This window comes from Desmodus rotundus, chromosome 1, assembly GCF_022682495.2.
Source record: "Desmodus rotundus isolate HL8 chromosome 1, HLdesRot8A.1, whole genome shotgun sequence".
Taxonomy (NCBI): domain Eukaryota; kingdom Metazoa; phylum Chordata; class Mammalia; order Chiroptera; family Phyllostomidae; genus Desmodus; species Desmodus rotundus.
Genome location: NC_071387.1, coordinates 979777 through 992419, shown reverse-complemented (window position 1 = coordinate 992419; position 12643 = coordinate 979777). Strand labels below are relative to the sequence as shown.

The 12643-nt window shown below is 62.4% G+C and overlaps 2 protein-coding genes across 4 annotated transcripts; both read right to left on the bottom strand.

Moving 5' to 3' along the window:
• Positions 1 to 138: 138 nt before the first annotated feature.
• On the bottom strand, positions 139 to 8737 carry CCDC183 (coiled-coil domain containing 183). 2 transcript variants are annotated; one of them, XM_024562350.3, is made up of 14 exons: positions 8359 to 8737; positions 7756 to 7877; positions 7215 to 7292; positions 6900 to 7067; positions 6564 to 6668; positions 4529 to 4651; positions 3312 to 3437; positions 3169 to 3223; positions 2655 to 2755; positions 1862 to 2022; positions 1504 to 1672; positions 1295 to 1405; positions 1111 to 1207; positions 139 to 535 (listed from the first exon to the last, which is right to left on the bottom strand). In XM_024562350.3, exons 1-14 carry the CDS (start codon positions 8426 to 8428, stop codon positions 420 to 422), a joined length of 1602 nt encoding a protein of 533 aa, XP_024418118.2. In that variant the 5' UTR covers positions 8429 to 8737; the 3' UTR covers positions 139 to 419. The 2 variants fall into 2 exon arrangements, 1 of the variants encoding a protein (XP_024418118.2); XR_006655771.2 differs by lacking the exons at positions 7756 to 7877; positions 8359 to 8737 and having other exon boundaries at positions 517 to 535; positions 1295 to 1377; positions 7215 to 7629.
• Positions 8738 to 9396: 659 nt separating this feature from the next.
• Positions 9397 to 12618, bottom strand: TMEM141 (transmembrane protein 141). Of its 2 annotated transcripts, none has more exons than XM_045197058.2 (5): positions 12517 to 12618; positions 12225 to 12291; positions 11973 to 12056; positions 11579 to 11686; positions 9397 to 11265 (listed from the first exon to the last, which is right to left on the bottom strand). In XM_045197058.2, exons 1-5 carry the CDS (start codon positions 12568 to 12570, stop codon positions 11234 to 11236), a joined length of 345 nt encoding a protein of 114 aa, XP_045052993.1. In that variant the 5' UTR covers positions 12571 to 12618; the 3' UTR covers positions 9397 to 11233. The 2 variants fall into 2 exon arrangements, with proteins under 2 accessions (XP_045052993.1, XP_024418121.1); XM_024562353.3 differs by having other exon boundaries at positions 9397 to 11170.
• Between the last annotated feature and the right edge of the window lie 25 nt (positions 12619 to 12643).

Sequence of the window (12643 nt, the reverse complement as noted above, 5' to 3'; positions counted from 1 at the left end):
CGGGGCGCCTCGAGGGCCAAGGGAGCGCGGCGGCGCGGCGGCGCGCATGCGCTTGGATAGGGCGCGCGGCTACGGGGCGCCGCGAGGGCCAAGGGAGCGCGGCGGTGTGCGAGCGCGGCGCCGGCGGAGGCGGTCCCTGGGCTTTCAGTTTAAACCCACACTTCGGCCGCATCTACCCTGAGGCCCCTCTTCTTACTCTCACGCGTGGACTCTGGGGCCGCGTACCCACACCGAACACCACCACACTTCCCGCAGTCTTCCCAACGTGATCCCCATATATGCGCCCCTCCACCCAGGTTCCCCTACTGAGACTCCCTCCAACCCTCCCCTCGAGTCCCCCTAGCAGTTGTGGCAAAATGTTTATTTTCTGTAACAAAACCGCTGCCTGGGGGCGGGGGCGGGCAGGATCCCGCTCCGGGTCACTTCTTCTTCTTGGCCACTTTGAGCTTCCCCTCGATCACGCGCTGGGCCTGCCCCTTGATCTCGGCCCGCGAGGGGACATAGCTGTGGTCCACATCCGCGAAGTGGAAGGTTTCTGGGGAGGGAGTGGCAGGGAGCTGGGCTTTAGCCCCTGGACTTGCCTGCAGCCTTCATCCGTAGCGGCGCCAGGTGCGGACATTTCCTGTGTCCCTGGTGCCCTGGCATTTGGGGTCTTACAGACTGGGGGAGGGACTGCGCCCCAGGGCTACCTAGTTGTTAGAGAGGGCTGAGGGCTTGCCCTGGGGGCGTCTTTCTTGCAAACTGAGGAATGCACAGCCCCCCACCCTTTATCAAAATCTCACAACAAGCCACCATTCCCCAACCCAACTGACCCCAGTCCAGGGACCAGACAACTGGGCACAACCCCCACGTCCCCAGCCCACCGGAGACGCTGCTCTTAAACTGTCGAGCCTGCCTTTCCCGCAGACACTCCAGGAAGGGCTCCTCCCTGCCCCCCCACGGGCACCGGTGCTCCCTGTGTCAGGACGTGTGACGAACCCTCCTGTCCGTGGCACTAGCCTCCCCATACCCTCACTAAGTCACTGACACACCCTCCCCTTCCTTCCCTGTGCCTCTGGGCTGTCCTGGTCGGATGGAACCCGTGGCCCGCTGCCTCCACTGGGCCTGTACCTATCATATCCTCCTCTAGGTCCTCAAAACTGATCCTGGTGTTCTGCTTCTCCTTCAGAGTCGAGGATTCCAGGGCATCCCTCACCTTCGTGTTGATCTGCAGGGCACAGGGGACTGTCAGCTCTGAGGGCACATGATACTTGCAGCGCCCCCCCACCCCCACCCCGCAAGGCCACAGGGCTACCTCCTCGGTCATGGACAGCGTCCGCACTCTGTCGGCCAGGTACAGCAGCTTCCTCTCGCAGTACTCCAGCTTGCCATGCACATCTAGGTTGTCCAAGGGCACCACTTCTTTCTGCAGTCCAGGAGGGGGCTCTCGGCTCTTCTGGGTCCCTCCCAGCCTCCCTGTGCACACAGCTCCGCCCCACTCGGCCAGTCCCCCCACCCCTGTACCGGGGCCAGGGGCAGGATGATGCCAATGAGCCGGATATACAGGTTGTCGATGCCCGTCTGGATGGTCAGCAGCAGCTTCTGGCTCTTGGTCATGTTAGTGTGGGCCAGCTGCAGCCGCTCCTCCTCCTCCCTCAGCGTGTCCTTCATTTTCTTCTGGACGGACTCAAAGCTGTTGAGGACAACAGGGAGGAGGGCACAGGCCTGGAGGCTGCGATGGGGGCACCTGGGTTCCTGGCTCCTCTGCAGAGCACAAGCAGGTGGTTGGCGGTGCCTGCACTGGGCTCGGAGCCTGGTGTGCGGCCCCCCTGGTGTGCGGCCCTGGGGTGGGGGCGACAGGAAGGCAGGGTGCCCTGGGTACCTGTTGGAGCTGGGCGCCTGGTGGAACTTGAGCAGCGCCTCCTCCATCTCCAGCTTCCTCATCAGGGCTCCCAGCTGAGTCCGCCTTGCCTCACAGTCCTCCATCTGCAGCTCCAGGTTGCCCTCCGTGGTCCTCTGAGCCAGGAACTGGCCTGTGATGTCCTGGTGGCGCCAGCGGGGAGAAGCTGGTGTGGGCCAGCTGGGCAGGACCCACAGAACTGCCTCCTTCCGGGTCCTTCCCGGTGGTCAGTAGTGATGTCCAGTGCAGCCAAGCACTAGGACTTGGGGGGAGCCATTGGGTGAAGCGCTTTGTGGGTGTCACTGCATGGAACGCTCACGACACGCAGAGGGCAGAGACCCGAGACAACTACGAAGAGGCCACGTGGCTTCAAGGCGCTTGTGTAAGGGTGGACAACTTATGCCAGGGATGTGGATTGGAGTGCAAGGGTTACTAATAATAAGCCCACATCGAATTATAATAAAACGGGGGGTGGAGAGGCAGCCACTCATTATAACGCTGGCAGTTTGCGAAGGGGCTGGGGCCGGGGCTGGGGCTGGAGGCCACACCCTATGCCTTTGGGTCCTCAGATTCCGTGGCTCCATACATCCCCTGGACTGTGCTGGGATGTGCCAGCTGTGCCCTGGGACAGCCCTCTACTCTGAGCCATGGGGGCCACAGTGTTGGTACTCATTCATTCAAAAGGTGCCTGCAGAGCCTGGTCCGGTTCGGCCGGGGGTGGGGGTGGGGGCACCCGCCCTGCCCCCAGTGCCCCAGGAGGGCCAGGAAGCAGTACCCAGAGGCGGGAGCAGCGCACAGCCGTCTTGATTTTCTCCACCAACGCGGTCATGTTGGTCTGGTATTCGATGTTGGCCACGGAGGCCTCTCTTTTCCTCACTGAGCAGGGCAGAGGGAGGATGGCCAGTGCGCAGGGATGGGTGCCCCCACACCTGCCCACCGTCAGGGAAGGCCACCCGAGAGCGGGGTCGCCTTCGGAGGCGCTTGCACGTTAACCTGTTTCCTCCGTAAGCAGCCCTTCAAGGGGGCAGGGCCATCCAGGGCAGCCCATCCAGGGCCTAGGTCAGTGGGGCTCCTGGGGCTTCTCAGAGGCAGTGCAGGGCCCAGGGGAGAAAGCGAGGGCTCAGCCACACGCGGCCACAAGCCCAAAAGCTGGAGCCTTGAAGCTGGTGGCCAGGTGCTCAGCCTCTGCAGGGGCACACTTGGCCTCACGGTGGCCTGACTGGGCGGCTCAAGCCAGGGCTGGCCTCTTGGGACCCGAGCTGGGGACAGGCAGGGAGCTGAGCGCTTACCTTTCAGGGTCTCCATCCCCATGAGATTGGAGGGGAAGTCCAAGTCCCTCCGGCCCTGGTTGGAAGGGCAGGTTAGCAGCACCCCATGCTGGGGAGCGGCCCCCCTCGCCCGCCCTCTAGCTGCACGGGTGACGGGTGCTTACCCAGCGGAATTTCTCACTGGTCTCCTTGGTGTGGATCTTGTCGATCAGCTTCTTCTGCTGGTTCAGCCTGTTCTCCCGTGCCCGGCGTTCCTCGATGAAGGTTGCCTCCCCTTGTCTCATGGTCATCTGAGGACACAAGGAAGTGGCAGGGGTCTGTCTCAATAAGGCTTCCCATGTGCTAAGACAGTGGTCACTTTTAGTCCCCATCTTCCTAGATCTGGGAGCAGCCTTCGAGGCAGCCGGCCAGGACCTCTTCCTGCTGCACAGTGCCCGCCACTTTTACCCTCCTCTGGCCTCTGGGGGACGGTGCTTTCCCTCCTTCCCCGCGAACCGTCGCCCAGTGGCCGCCGAGGGGCTCTCTGCTGCCTCCTGGCCGGCCCCACTCGGAGCTCACCAAAGTGGATTCTGCATGTCTAAAAACGACTCTTCGTCTTCCCCTAAACCTGGGGTCTCCCTGTCCTGCTCCCGTGGCTAAGGCCATGGTCCCTCCACACCTGCCCACACCACCTGGAGGCCACTCTGCCCCTCACTGTTCACATCCGACTCTGTGCCGCCTTCCTGGGTGACCTCTCAGAGGCTTCTCAGCTCCCACTGGGTCCACCCTCCCCCCCTCTGCACTGGTCTGGCCCCAGTCTCTGCAGCCAGAACGTACCTGCTTTGAAACTCAAATCTCATCCCATCTCCCCTGTTTCCTCCCCCGGCTCCAGGTGAGGTGGGGGCCGACACCCGAATCCCAGCTGCTCACGGCCAGCGCAACTGCTGTCAGGCTAGTTCCTCCGCAGTTTCGCACCTCCTGTGGGCCCGTCACACCCCAGGCCCAGACGGCCCTGACTCCAGAGCCCCCTCACCACCACTGCCCTGGGAGGTCAGCACCCACGGCACCTGCGTCTCTGCCACACTGGCTGGAGGCTGTGTGAGCGGCTGCCTCCTCACACTGCCCCTTCATGAGGACGGCCTTGGGGGGCGTGGCACAGGCTAGGAGAGGTGGCGGCTCTGCCCGGCCAAGGCCAGTCCTCTCCCTCCTCTGTCTGCCAGTGGCTTCTTGCCTAGTGGGGCTCCCTCTGTCCAGCCCACAGTGGGGCAGAGCAGGCTGGTGGGGGGCTGCTCGACTCCAGCAGTTACAGGCGGAGTAGGCATGGGGGTGACCTGTTGGCCTCGGGGCCAGACAGGTCCGACAGAGAGCCCTGCAGGGCCCCAGCCTGGGGACCGGAGCTCACCTTGACCTCGTCCGTAATCATCATGGCGTCCTGGGACATGACAGTCATGTCCGACAGTTCTGAGCAGTACTCGGCCACGAGATTCTGCAGTTTGTCCAGCTCTGTGGGGTATCCCGCCAGCTCCTGAATGTGAACCGAAAGGGCAGCGCGGGTGGGCCCTGAGCCTGGTGGTCCAGGGCTTTGGGCTGACTGCATGCTGCCCCTGGCTCCGCCTGGTGCCCTCATGGACCCTGCAGGGCGGACTGAGCCTGCACCCACCCCTTGTCTGTGAGCAGGCTGAGGACAGTGGCCTGTGGCCCCAGTCCCCTGCTGGGCACACAGCAGGTGAAAGGAAGTGTTTTGGGAGGGGTACACAGTATCTCCCTGGGGGCTCTCCTACTGCCTGGAGCCAGACAGCCCAGTGACTCAGCGAGGTTGAGATGGGATGTCCTACCATGTGACAGGTGACTCTTACATCCAGGGAGGCCCACTGCTGGGGAGTGGCTGCTTTGTGAAGTGAACCAGAGGGGCTGGAAATGCCTTTGGGGTCAGAGACTCAGGGCTCAAGGTCAAGGCCACCGTGGCCAGCTGGTGTGGGACCTTGAGAGAGACACTTAACCTCTCTGAGTGTCCCTTTCTGTACAAAGGTGATCGTGGCTTTTCCAGAAGGGTGCTGTTGACACACAAGGTACTGTGAGGTACTTAGCACAGGACCAGGGTCAGAAATGTCCAAGATATCTCCGCTCCTAGTATTTTGTCATTCACAACTACAATGCAGCATCTTCACTGTTTTTAAAAAATGCAGGTGAGCCCTGGCTGGTGTGACTCAGTGGACTGAGTGCCAGCCTGCAAACCAAAGGGTCGCCAGTTCAATTCCCAGTCAGGGCTCATGCCTGGGTTGCAGGCCAGGTCCTCAGTAAGGGGAGTGCGAGAGGCAACAACACACTGACGTTTCTCTCCCTCTCTTTCTCCCTCCCTTCCCCTTTCTCTAAAAATAAATAAAATCTTTTTTAAAAATGCAAGTGACCACTGGTGTTATTTTTAAAAAATGCGTGTGTTCTGAAAAGATAAGGAGATGCTACTAGGGGGCACAATGGGCCTGGGTGGAGGAGGAGCTGGGCCCTGGAGGACCAGGGGCTGGGCCCAGGAGGAAAGGTGTGTGGGGCCTCCAGGTGCCTCCAAGGGTCGGGGGCACATGGGACAAGCTGGAGCACAAAGCTGTGCTGCCTGGCTCTGGGGCTGTGGTCAGGATCGGGGAGTTGTGCCCACCCATCCCGCCCCACCCTCCTCCCAAGCCACATGGCCACCTCCAGGGCTCCACACTGTCACCCTCCAGGGCTCCCCCTTTCCTAGCCTCAGGATGAGGAAGATTGGGGGTTCCCTCACTCTCCCTTCCCCTCCTGTCAAGCTGCCCCTCTGGCACCTGGAACCCAACCCCCTGTCCTCTCCATCTGCCATCTACCGTCCACCTGGCTTGTGGCAGGCACCTGTGCTCTGCGCTGTGGGGGCCAGGAGGGGCACCCGCTGAAAGGATCTTGCCTCACTGGGGGCTCACGGCCCCTGGGGGCTTCCTCCTAGCCGCCTCCTCAGGGAGCAGGGCGGCCGGCTGAAACGATGTGGGCAGCAAGCTGAGGCCGCCGGCATGCCTTGAGGCAACGTGCCCTGTATATTGGGGGACTTCCTGGGGGTGCAGGGCTTATCGCTTGCCCTCAGAGACCAGGCAGTGAATAAAAATCACACTCCCCACCCAGTACATGCGAGCAAATGCAAACCACTCTGATAGATCCCGTGAGACGCCTTCTTTGAGTAGCAATGGCATGTTCTTGAAGGGATGTTTCTTAAGTGCTGGTACCGCTGCTGCTCAGCCGGCTCCCAAAGCAGGGCTCAGTCCTCAGGGTGCTCAGCCAGGACAGCTGTAGGCCTGGGGGCAGCCCTACCCCAGGGTGGGGGTTCCATCCCGATCGAGATCCCAGCCCTTTGCTCTAGTTGGGGCCGCCGGAGACCCCCGGCCCCTCCCATCCACCTGGGCTCCCGGAGCTTGAGTGAGGGGGCTCACTTTCTTTAGATAGTCCAGGAGGTCCACGTACAGCAGGTGGATGTTCTGGCTCGTGGTGATCTTGATCATCGTCTTTTCGATGTTGTTCTCCAGCTGGCGGATGACCTGGGGGCTGCCCGAGGGCACAATGAGAACCTGGCCCCCTGGAGGCACGGAGGACAGCCCTGGGTGGGTAGGGTTTTATTCATTTGGCCCCGCCTCCCCACGTAGCCCCGCCCTGCCCTCCTTCCCAGACCAAGAGGCTCCACCCCTCCCATGCCCTACACGAGAAGTCCCACCTCCAACGCTGGCGTCCCGCCCCGCCCCTCGTGGGACCCCGCCCCGCTGCCCCGCCACCTGCAGCAGGCGCAGCTCTTCCTTAGTGGCGGTGGGCTGGTTCTGCAGGCTGGCCAGCTCCAGCTGCATGCTCTCCAGCTGCTGCCCGCGCCGCCGCGCCAGATGGATCAGCGCGTTGTGCACGTTCACACGGTCGAAGACGTACTTGCGCAGCTTCTCCCGCGCCACCTGGGTAGGGGAGGGTATGGTGCGCAGGGGCCCGTGTGCCTGCCTGCAGCGGGTGGGTAGGGAGGGCCCCTGGTGTGGGAAAGTCGTTCTGCCCCACACCGCCTCCGAAGCGTTTAGTGGGGGTTGGGGTCCCTCCTGCCGCCGTACCTCCATAGTGCAGCGGCAGTGCGCCAGCCTCGTGGACACGTCCTTCCCGCAGGCCTTGGAGATGGACCGCTGGTCGTCCTGTGGGGCGGCGGCGGCTGAGCTGGCGGGCACCTCTGCGTTTCCCTGCCGTCCGCCCCGCCAGGCATTCTCCCAGGGCTGCTTCTGCCCGTGGCACCGCAGCAGCAAGACCCGAGGAGGCAGAGCACCACAGGCCCCAATCCAGGCCATCCCAGCTCAGATGCGATGGGGGTCCAGAGAGGAGGGCCGGGCTCTCCCCCACAAGGCCAGAGAGCCGGAGGGGCCCCTGCGCAGTGGGTAGCCCAGGAGAGCGGATCTCGTCAGGGAGGCTGCCCCCCCGGGCTAGCTGGAGTGACTGGGGCCCAGAGCAGGTCCCTGCGAGTCCCTCCCCGGATGTGCCAGCTGCAGAAGTGAGTGGGGAGAGGGGCGGAGGTGCCCCCTGCTGTCCAGCTGTGTGTCTGTTTCAGCACGTGCCCGCCCCACCCACACCACCAGGCAGCAGGGAGGGGACTGGGCTGTTCACCTTCTTGGCCAAAGCCCAGTCTTGGGCTCCCTGACGGATGTTGCTGCGCAAGAGCGCCTGCGTCGCCTTGTTTTTGGCTGTCTTCTCTTTCACCGCCTGGGTCTGCAGCGTCCGGCATTGCTCTGTGGGTGTGCAGGGTGGGGGTGGCCAGGGTGTGGGCCCAGGACCTCGCCTCCCAGGATGTGGGAGCTGGGGGACCTCCACTGCCCTGCTCCTAACTCCACGCTGCCTGCCGTCGGGGCTCTGGCCCCACTGCTCAGCAGTGCTTGCCCGGGTGGCTGTGCTGAGTGGTGGGTGTTCCCTTTCAGACCACCTGGCCCACGGAGGCAGCTGGGTCTCCTCCTGCTCCCTCTGGGCCCACAATACATACAAACCTCCGTGAAGACCCCCAGGTTCTCCTCACCCCACCCCTGCCCCCTGCTGGCAGGCCCCTTTTGGTGCTTCTGGTTGGGGGTGGGTGGTAGGGTCCTGTTGGCCCTGGACTGTCCCTGGACTGCCCAACTAGCCTGTTGGCCCTGGACTGTCCCTGTTTGGAAAGCCCTGCACCCTGGAGCCCCTGAGCACGTTGGGGGGCGGCCACCAGCAGCAGCAGGGGTGGCTCACCCTGGAGCCGAGTAATGGTCTTCAGCTCCTGGATCTGCTCGTCCATATCCCCCTCGCTCCGCGTCTTCATGGCGGCTGGTGGGGCCCTGCTGCCCGGTGCTGGGCCTGCTCAGCAGCACCGCGGCTCAGAGTGTCCCCAGAATCTCAGCCCATTGTGATGGGGGCCAAGGTTCTCAAAGCCCAGGGAACCCTGGGATTCCTAGCCCATCCTGCCACCACCTCTGTCCCCAGCCAGCCTGAGGTGGCCACCTGGACACTTGGGTCTTGTGGCTTCTCTCTGCCCAGGAGCGCGAGTGGGGCCAGGCACCTCCCTGCCCCCTGCCCCCCATAGGCAGGGAGCTGGCAGTGCAGCCTCCTGAACTCCCAACCCCAAGCTGCCTTACAGGGTCTGCTCCAGCCCAGCCCAAGTTCAAACTCCATGCCTGGTGACCTGGGCCTTCTCTGCCCCACTCTCCCTGACCTTGGCCTCCACTCCCCAGGAATCCCTGGGTCTAGCTTTGGGCGTCACTCTAGCAGGGGCTGCACCCATCGCGAGCTTCCCACAGAGCGGAGTGCCAAGTGCTGGACAGCCTGGGGTTGGGAGGCAGGGGCACTTTTCCTAGCTCCGCTGCGTGACTGCTTCACTGTGGTCGCCGTAACAAAGCACCTCGGATGGCGGCTTAAACACTGGACATTTATCGTCTCGTGTCCCAGACACTGGTCATCCAAGATCCAGGGGTGGGCAGGGCTGGCTCCTCCTGACCTCCTCCGGGCGTGCAGACGCCGTCCTGTCCCTGTCCTCACATGGCCGTTTCTCTGTACAGCCTGTCGTCTCCTCCTCTCGTGAGGTCGCCCATCAGGAGGGGTCAGAGCCCACTCTCATGTTAACGGTCACCTCTTCAGAGGCTGTGTCCACAAGTGCAGTCGTCTCCTGAGGCCCTGGGGTTAGGGCTGTAATGTGTGAATTGGGGGGAACACCGTCCAGTCTTCACCTGTGGTTACAGCGCCCACCTTCCTGTAGGACCTCTTACACAGGTGCTGTGCTTTTCTGGTCATGCTGGGTTTTTTTATATATTTATTTATTTATTTTTAGAGAGCAGGGAAGGGAGGGAGAGAAACATCAGTGTGTGGTTGCCTGTAGTGCACCCCCTACTGGGGACCTGGCACATAACCCAGGCATATGCCCTGACAGGGAATCGAACCTGCGACCCTTTGGTCTGTAGGCCCACGCTTAATCCACTAGCCACACCAACCAGGGCTGGCCACTCTGTTTTTAAAAGGTGGGTCCAGTCAGGTATACAACTCCCCGTTCACCTTCTCTGTCCTCCCCCTGAGCTGGGTCTTATCCTTATGATGATGGAAGGACCTGCCATATATATGTCTGCATCCCCTCGTCACCAACAGATCCAGGGCCTGAGGCAGCAGCTGCCCGCTGTTCCTCAGTATTGGTTTTCCTTCTTGCTCAGATATAGAACCCCTGAATTTTAGTGGGGACACAGGGCTACCTAGGGGACACACAAAGCAGCCTTCCTCCATGCCTCTGCACAGTGTGCCCATGCAGTGTAAGCAGAATGGTAAGTGAACTGTCCTCCTCCTCCTCTCTGTTGGCTGGGATGAAGAGACGATGGCTGGAGCTGGTGCAGCTGCCAGTACCACGAGGTGGATTTGGAATAGAGGCCATTGCAACAGGGCATAGACTGCAAGAAGCCTGGGCCCTGACTGTCAGCCCCAGGCTGCCCACTTGTACCTTCACATGGAGACCCCAGGTCACTTATGCCACGGTTATCTTGGGCTTTCTATCACTGTCTTCCTACCAACAGGGTCCTGGCGCCTAGCAGGCGCTCAGCAGATATTCTCCTGAATGACAGGCTGGCCAAGAGGCACAGGGGCTGTGCTGGCTTGGGCAGTGTGGCCCTACACTGTGTGCCTTCAGTGGGACTGGCAGGCCAACTGCAAAGGCAATGGACTTGCCCAGAGTTTATACATCTCTGCCTCTTCCTGTTGGGGTGGGTGAGTGGGTAGCCTCGCCCATTCATGAGCTTCCTTCCATGAGGACAGAGCTCCAGTACGCTAGCTCTGACTTCCCTCCACCCCTGGAGAGAAGTGACTTCATCTAACAGGTGTGTTTCGGATGACAGGTGGATGGGCATAGCCACTTCTGTCCTTCATCTTGTGGGAGCCAGGTGCAATGGGCTGCACACCTTGTGGTGTGCTCCTTTGTGCCCAGGTGTGCGGAAACAGACCCCCAGGGCTGGCAGGTGTGTCTAATCCTGGGGTTCAGTGTTAGAAACTGCCTGGCACAGCCTCCAGTCTCAGCCGTGTGGCACTAATGTGACATTTGTCTCTCAGCTTCCTCCTGCTTTGACTTGCTTTCCAATCGCTGTCGAACTCAGGTGGCAAAAAGAGCAAGGTGTTTATTAGTTCCACAAGCCTGGCAGCATCTGTCACGGCTGACCGTGGGGGACGCGGGGCCGGAAAGGGGGTATCCATGCACCAGGGAGGGCAGCAGTCTTGCCCCACGCGCCCAGAGCTGTGCGTAGCGCCGGCCATAATGCTGTTTGGCTTCGTGTCCACCATGCTTCCCGCTGCTCTGCAGGAGGCCAGCCCAGGAATGGCCCTTTCTGGTGTGACCTCCTGGGCAAGGCCCAGGATGGGGCAGGAGCAGACTGCACAGGCGTGGCAGACCTGGCCATGTGTGTGTGCAGGGACATGGCTGGGGCACCTTAGGGTGTGGGCAGGAACTACGGAGGGGGGAGGCACTGAGGGCTGTGTTCTGGAACTCTCCGCGCCGGGTCTCGTGCACTGTGGCTGGAGCTCTTCTAGGAGCGCTGATCTGTGAGAGGCAAACAGAGACGGCACCACCCCCTAAAGCTGCTCACGTCTCCCCAAACCCATTTCACTGTGACGAAAACCGAGGTGAAGTGAGGCCTGTAACGAGGATGCAGGCAGTGGGGGCCCAGGCTTTGGCCCATCAGCCTGCTGCCTCATGCCCGGCCTCTCAATCCGGCCATTCTTCCTCCCAGGCCACCCACAATCCTGCACTCCCCGGACCCCAGGGCTGCCCTAGCCCTCCCGGGCCTTCCTCCTGCACACATTCCCTTTCCAGGAAGTGCCCGCTGAGGGCGCAGGCCAGAGGGGAGAGGCCCTGTCCAGCCTACACCTCCAGCCCCAGGTTTGCCTGCCTGCAACTCTAGGCACCAGCAGCAAAGCTTCAGCTTCCAGCCGTCCCTGGGCCTCTCACCTGGGCCCGTGTCTGTGGGCAGCTTGCTGGTCTCCAGGAAGAGCCAGAGGTCGCTGCATTTCTGTGTCTCCACTCGTGTCACCCAGTAGCTGGCCGCGGAGCCTGCGACTGGGGAGCAGAGCAGGGGTCAATGGGCTGGGGGCTTGGGCCTCTGCACTCCTCAGGGAAGGAGAACCCGGACACAGGACTCTTCCAGGCAGATGGTGGTGGTGGGCTCCGCTGGGATCCCTCCGGGAACTGGGGCCCCATCCCAGGAAGCAGGGATGCCTGGAACACAGTCCCCCACCCCCCACTCCTAGGGGGAACCCAATCCCTTCCGACGGGAAGACCCAGAGTCACCTCTGGCAGCCGGGGTGCTTTCAGGGGCCCCAGGCACTGACCCTGGGGTACCCACCCACGGCCCCCAGGACGTTCCACTGAAAGAGGTACTTAAACTTCCTCTGAAGGAACATCTGCAGGCCCAAGGTCGCACCGGTGCCTGCCAAGAGACATGGTCCCCATCAGCCAGCCGTCCACGGGCTGAGTTCCCCGGGGCACCTGCGCGGCTCCCTGCACGGGCAGGCAGCCGACATGGCGCCCCCCGCTGGGGAGTCAGGGTGAGACAGGGGTTGAAGTCTGCACCAGACGACACCTGGACCCAGCCTACCTGTGACAAAGGTGAAAATGCCCTTCACGAAGGCTTTCGACTGGCAGGCGGCATACTCGCCCAGTCCCTGGGAGGGGCAGGTGTTGAAAGCTCAGTTCCCTCCATCTCCCTCCACCGTCCCTCCTGTCCCTCCTCTCGGCACTCCCCCCGACCCACCCGGGGTGCCCAGTCCCCACAGCAAGAGGGTCCGGACTCTGCCCTTTTTCCCGGACGGGACACGCCCATCGAGACCCCGCCCCGCTAAGGTCTGCTTCTTAGGTCCGGAGCCCGCGTGCTAGGCCGGCCTTCTCACCGGGTGCTTGGCAGCTACGGCGTCGTCCACCCGGGACAGGCCCAGGTTCACCATGGCCGGCAGGGCCTGGCACACGCAGGCGCCGGCGGAGGGAGCTTGCGCGGGGGGGGGGGGGGGGGGGGGCCGG

Bases quoted from the DNA above. Each gene is read 5' to 3' on its own strand.
- CCDC183 (XM_024562350.3), bottom strand. From the start codon at position 8,428: ATGAAGACGCGGAGCGAGGGGGATATGGACGAGCAGATCCAGGAGCTG. The intron at 7,878-8,358 runs GTGAGCCACCCC...GCACACCCACAG, and splicing joins GACCATTACTCGGCTCCAGG to AGCAATGCCGGACGCTGCAG. The intron at 1,208-1,294 runs GTAGCCCTGTGG...TGTGCCCTGCAG, and splicing joins CGCTGTCCATGACCGAGGAG to ATCAACACGAAGGTGAGGGA.
- TMEM141 (XM_045197058.2), bottom strand. From the start codon at position 12,570: ATGGTGAACCTGGGCCTGTCCCGGGTGGACGACGCCGTAGCTGCCAAG. The intron at 12,057-12,224 runs GTAGGCTGGGTC...GTCTCTTGGCAG, and splicing joins CATTTTCACCTTTGTCACAG to GCACCGGTGCGACCTTGGGC. The intron at 11,687-11,972 runs GTGGGTACCCCA...TCTGCTCCCCAG, and splicing joins GAACGTCCTGGGGGCCGTGG to TCGCAGGCTCCGCGGCCAGC.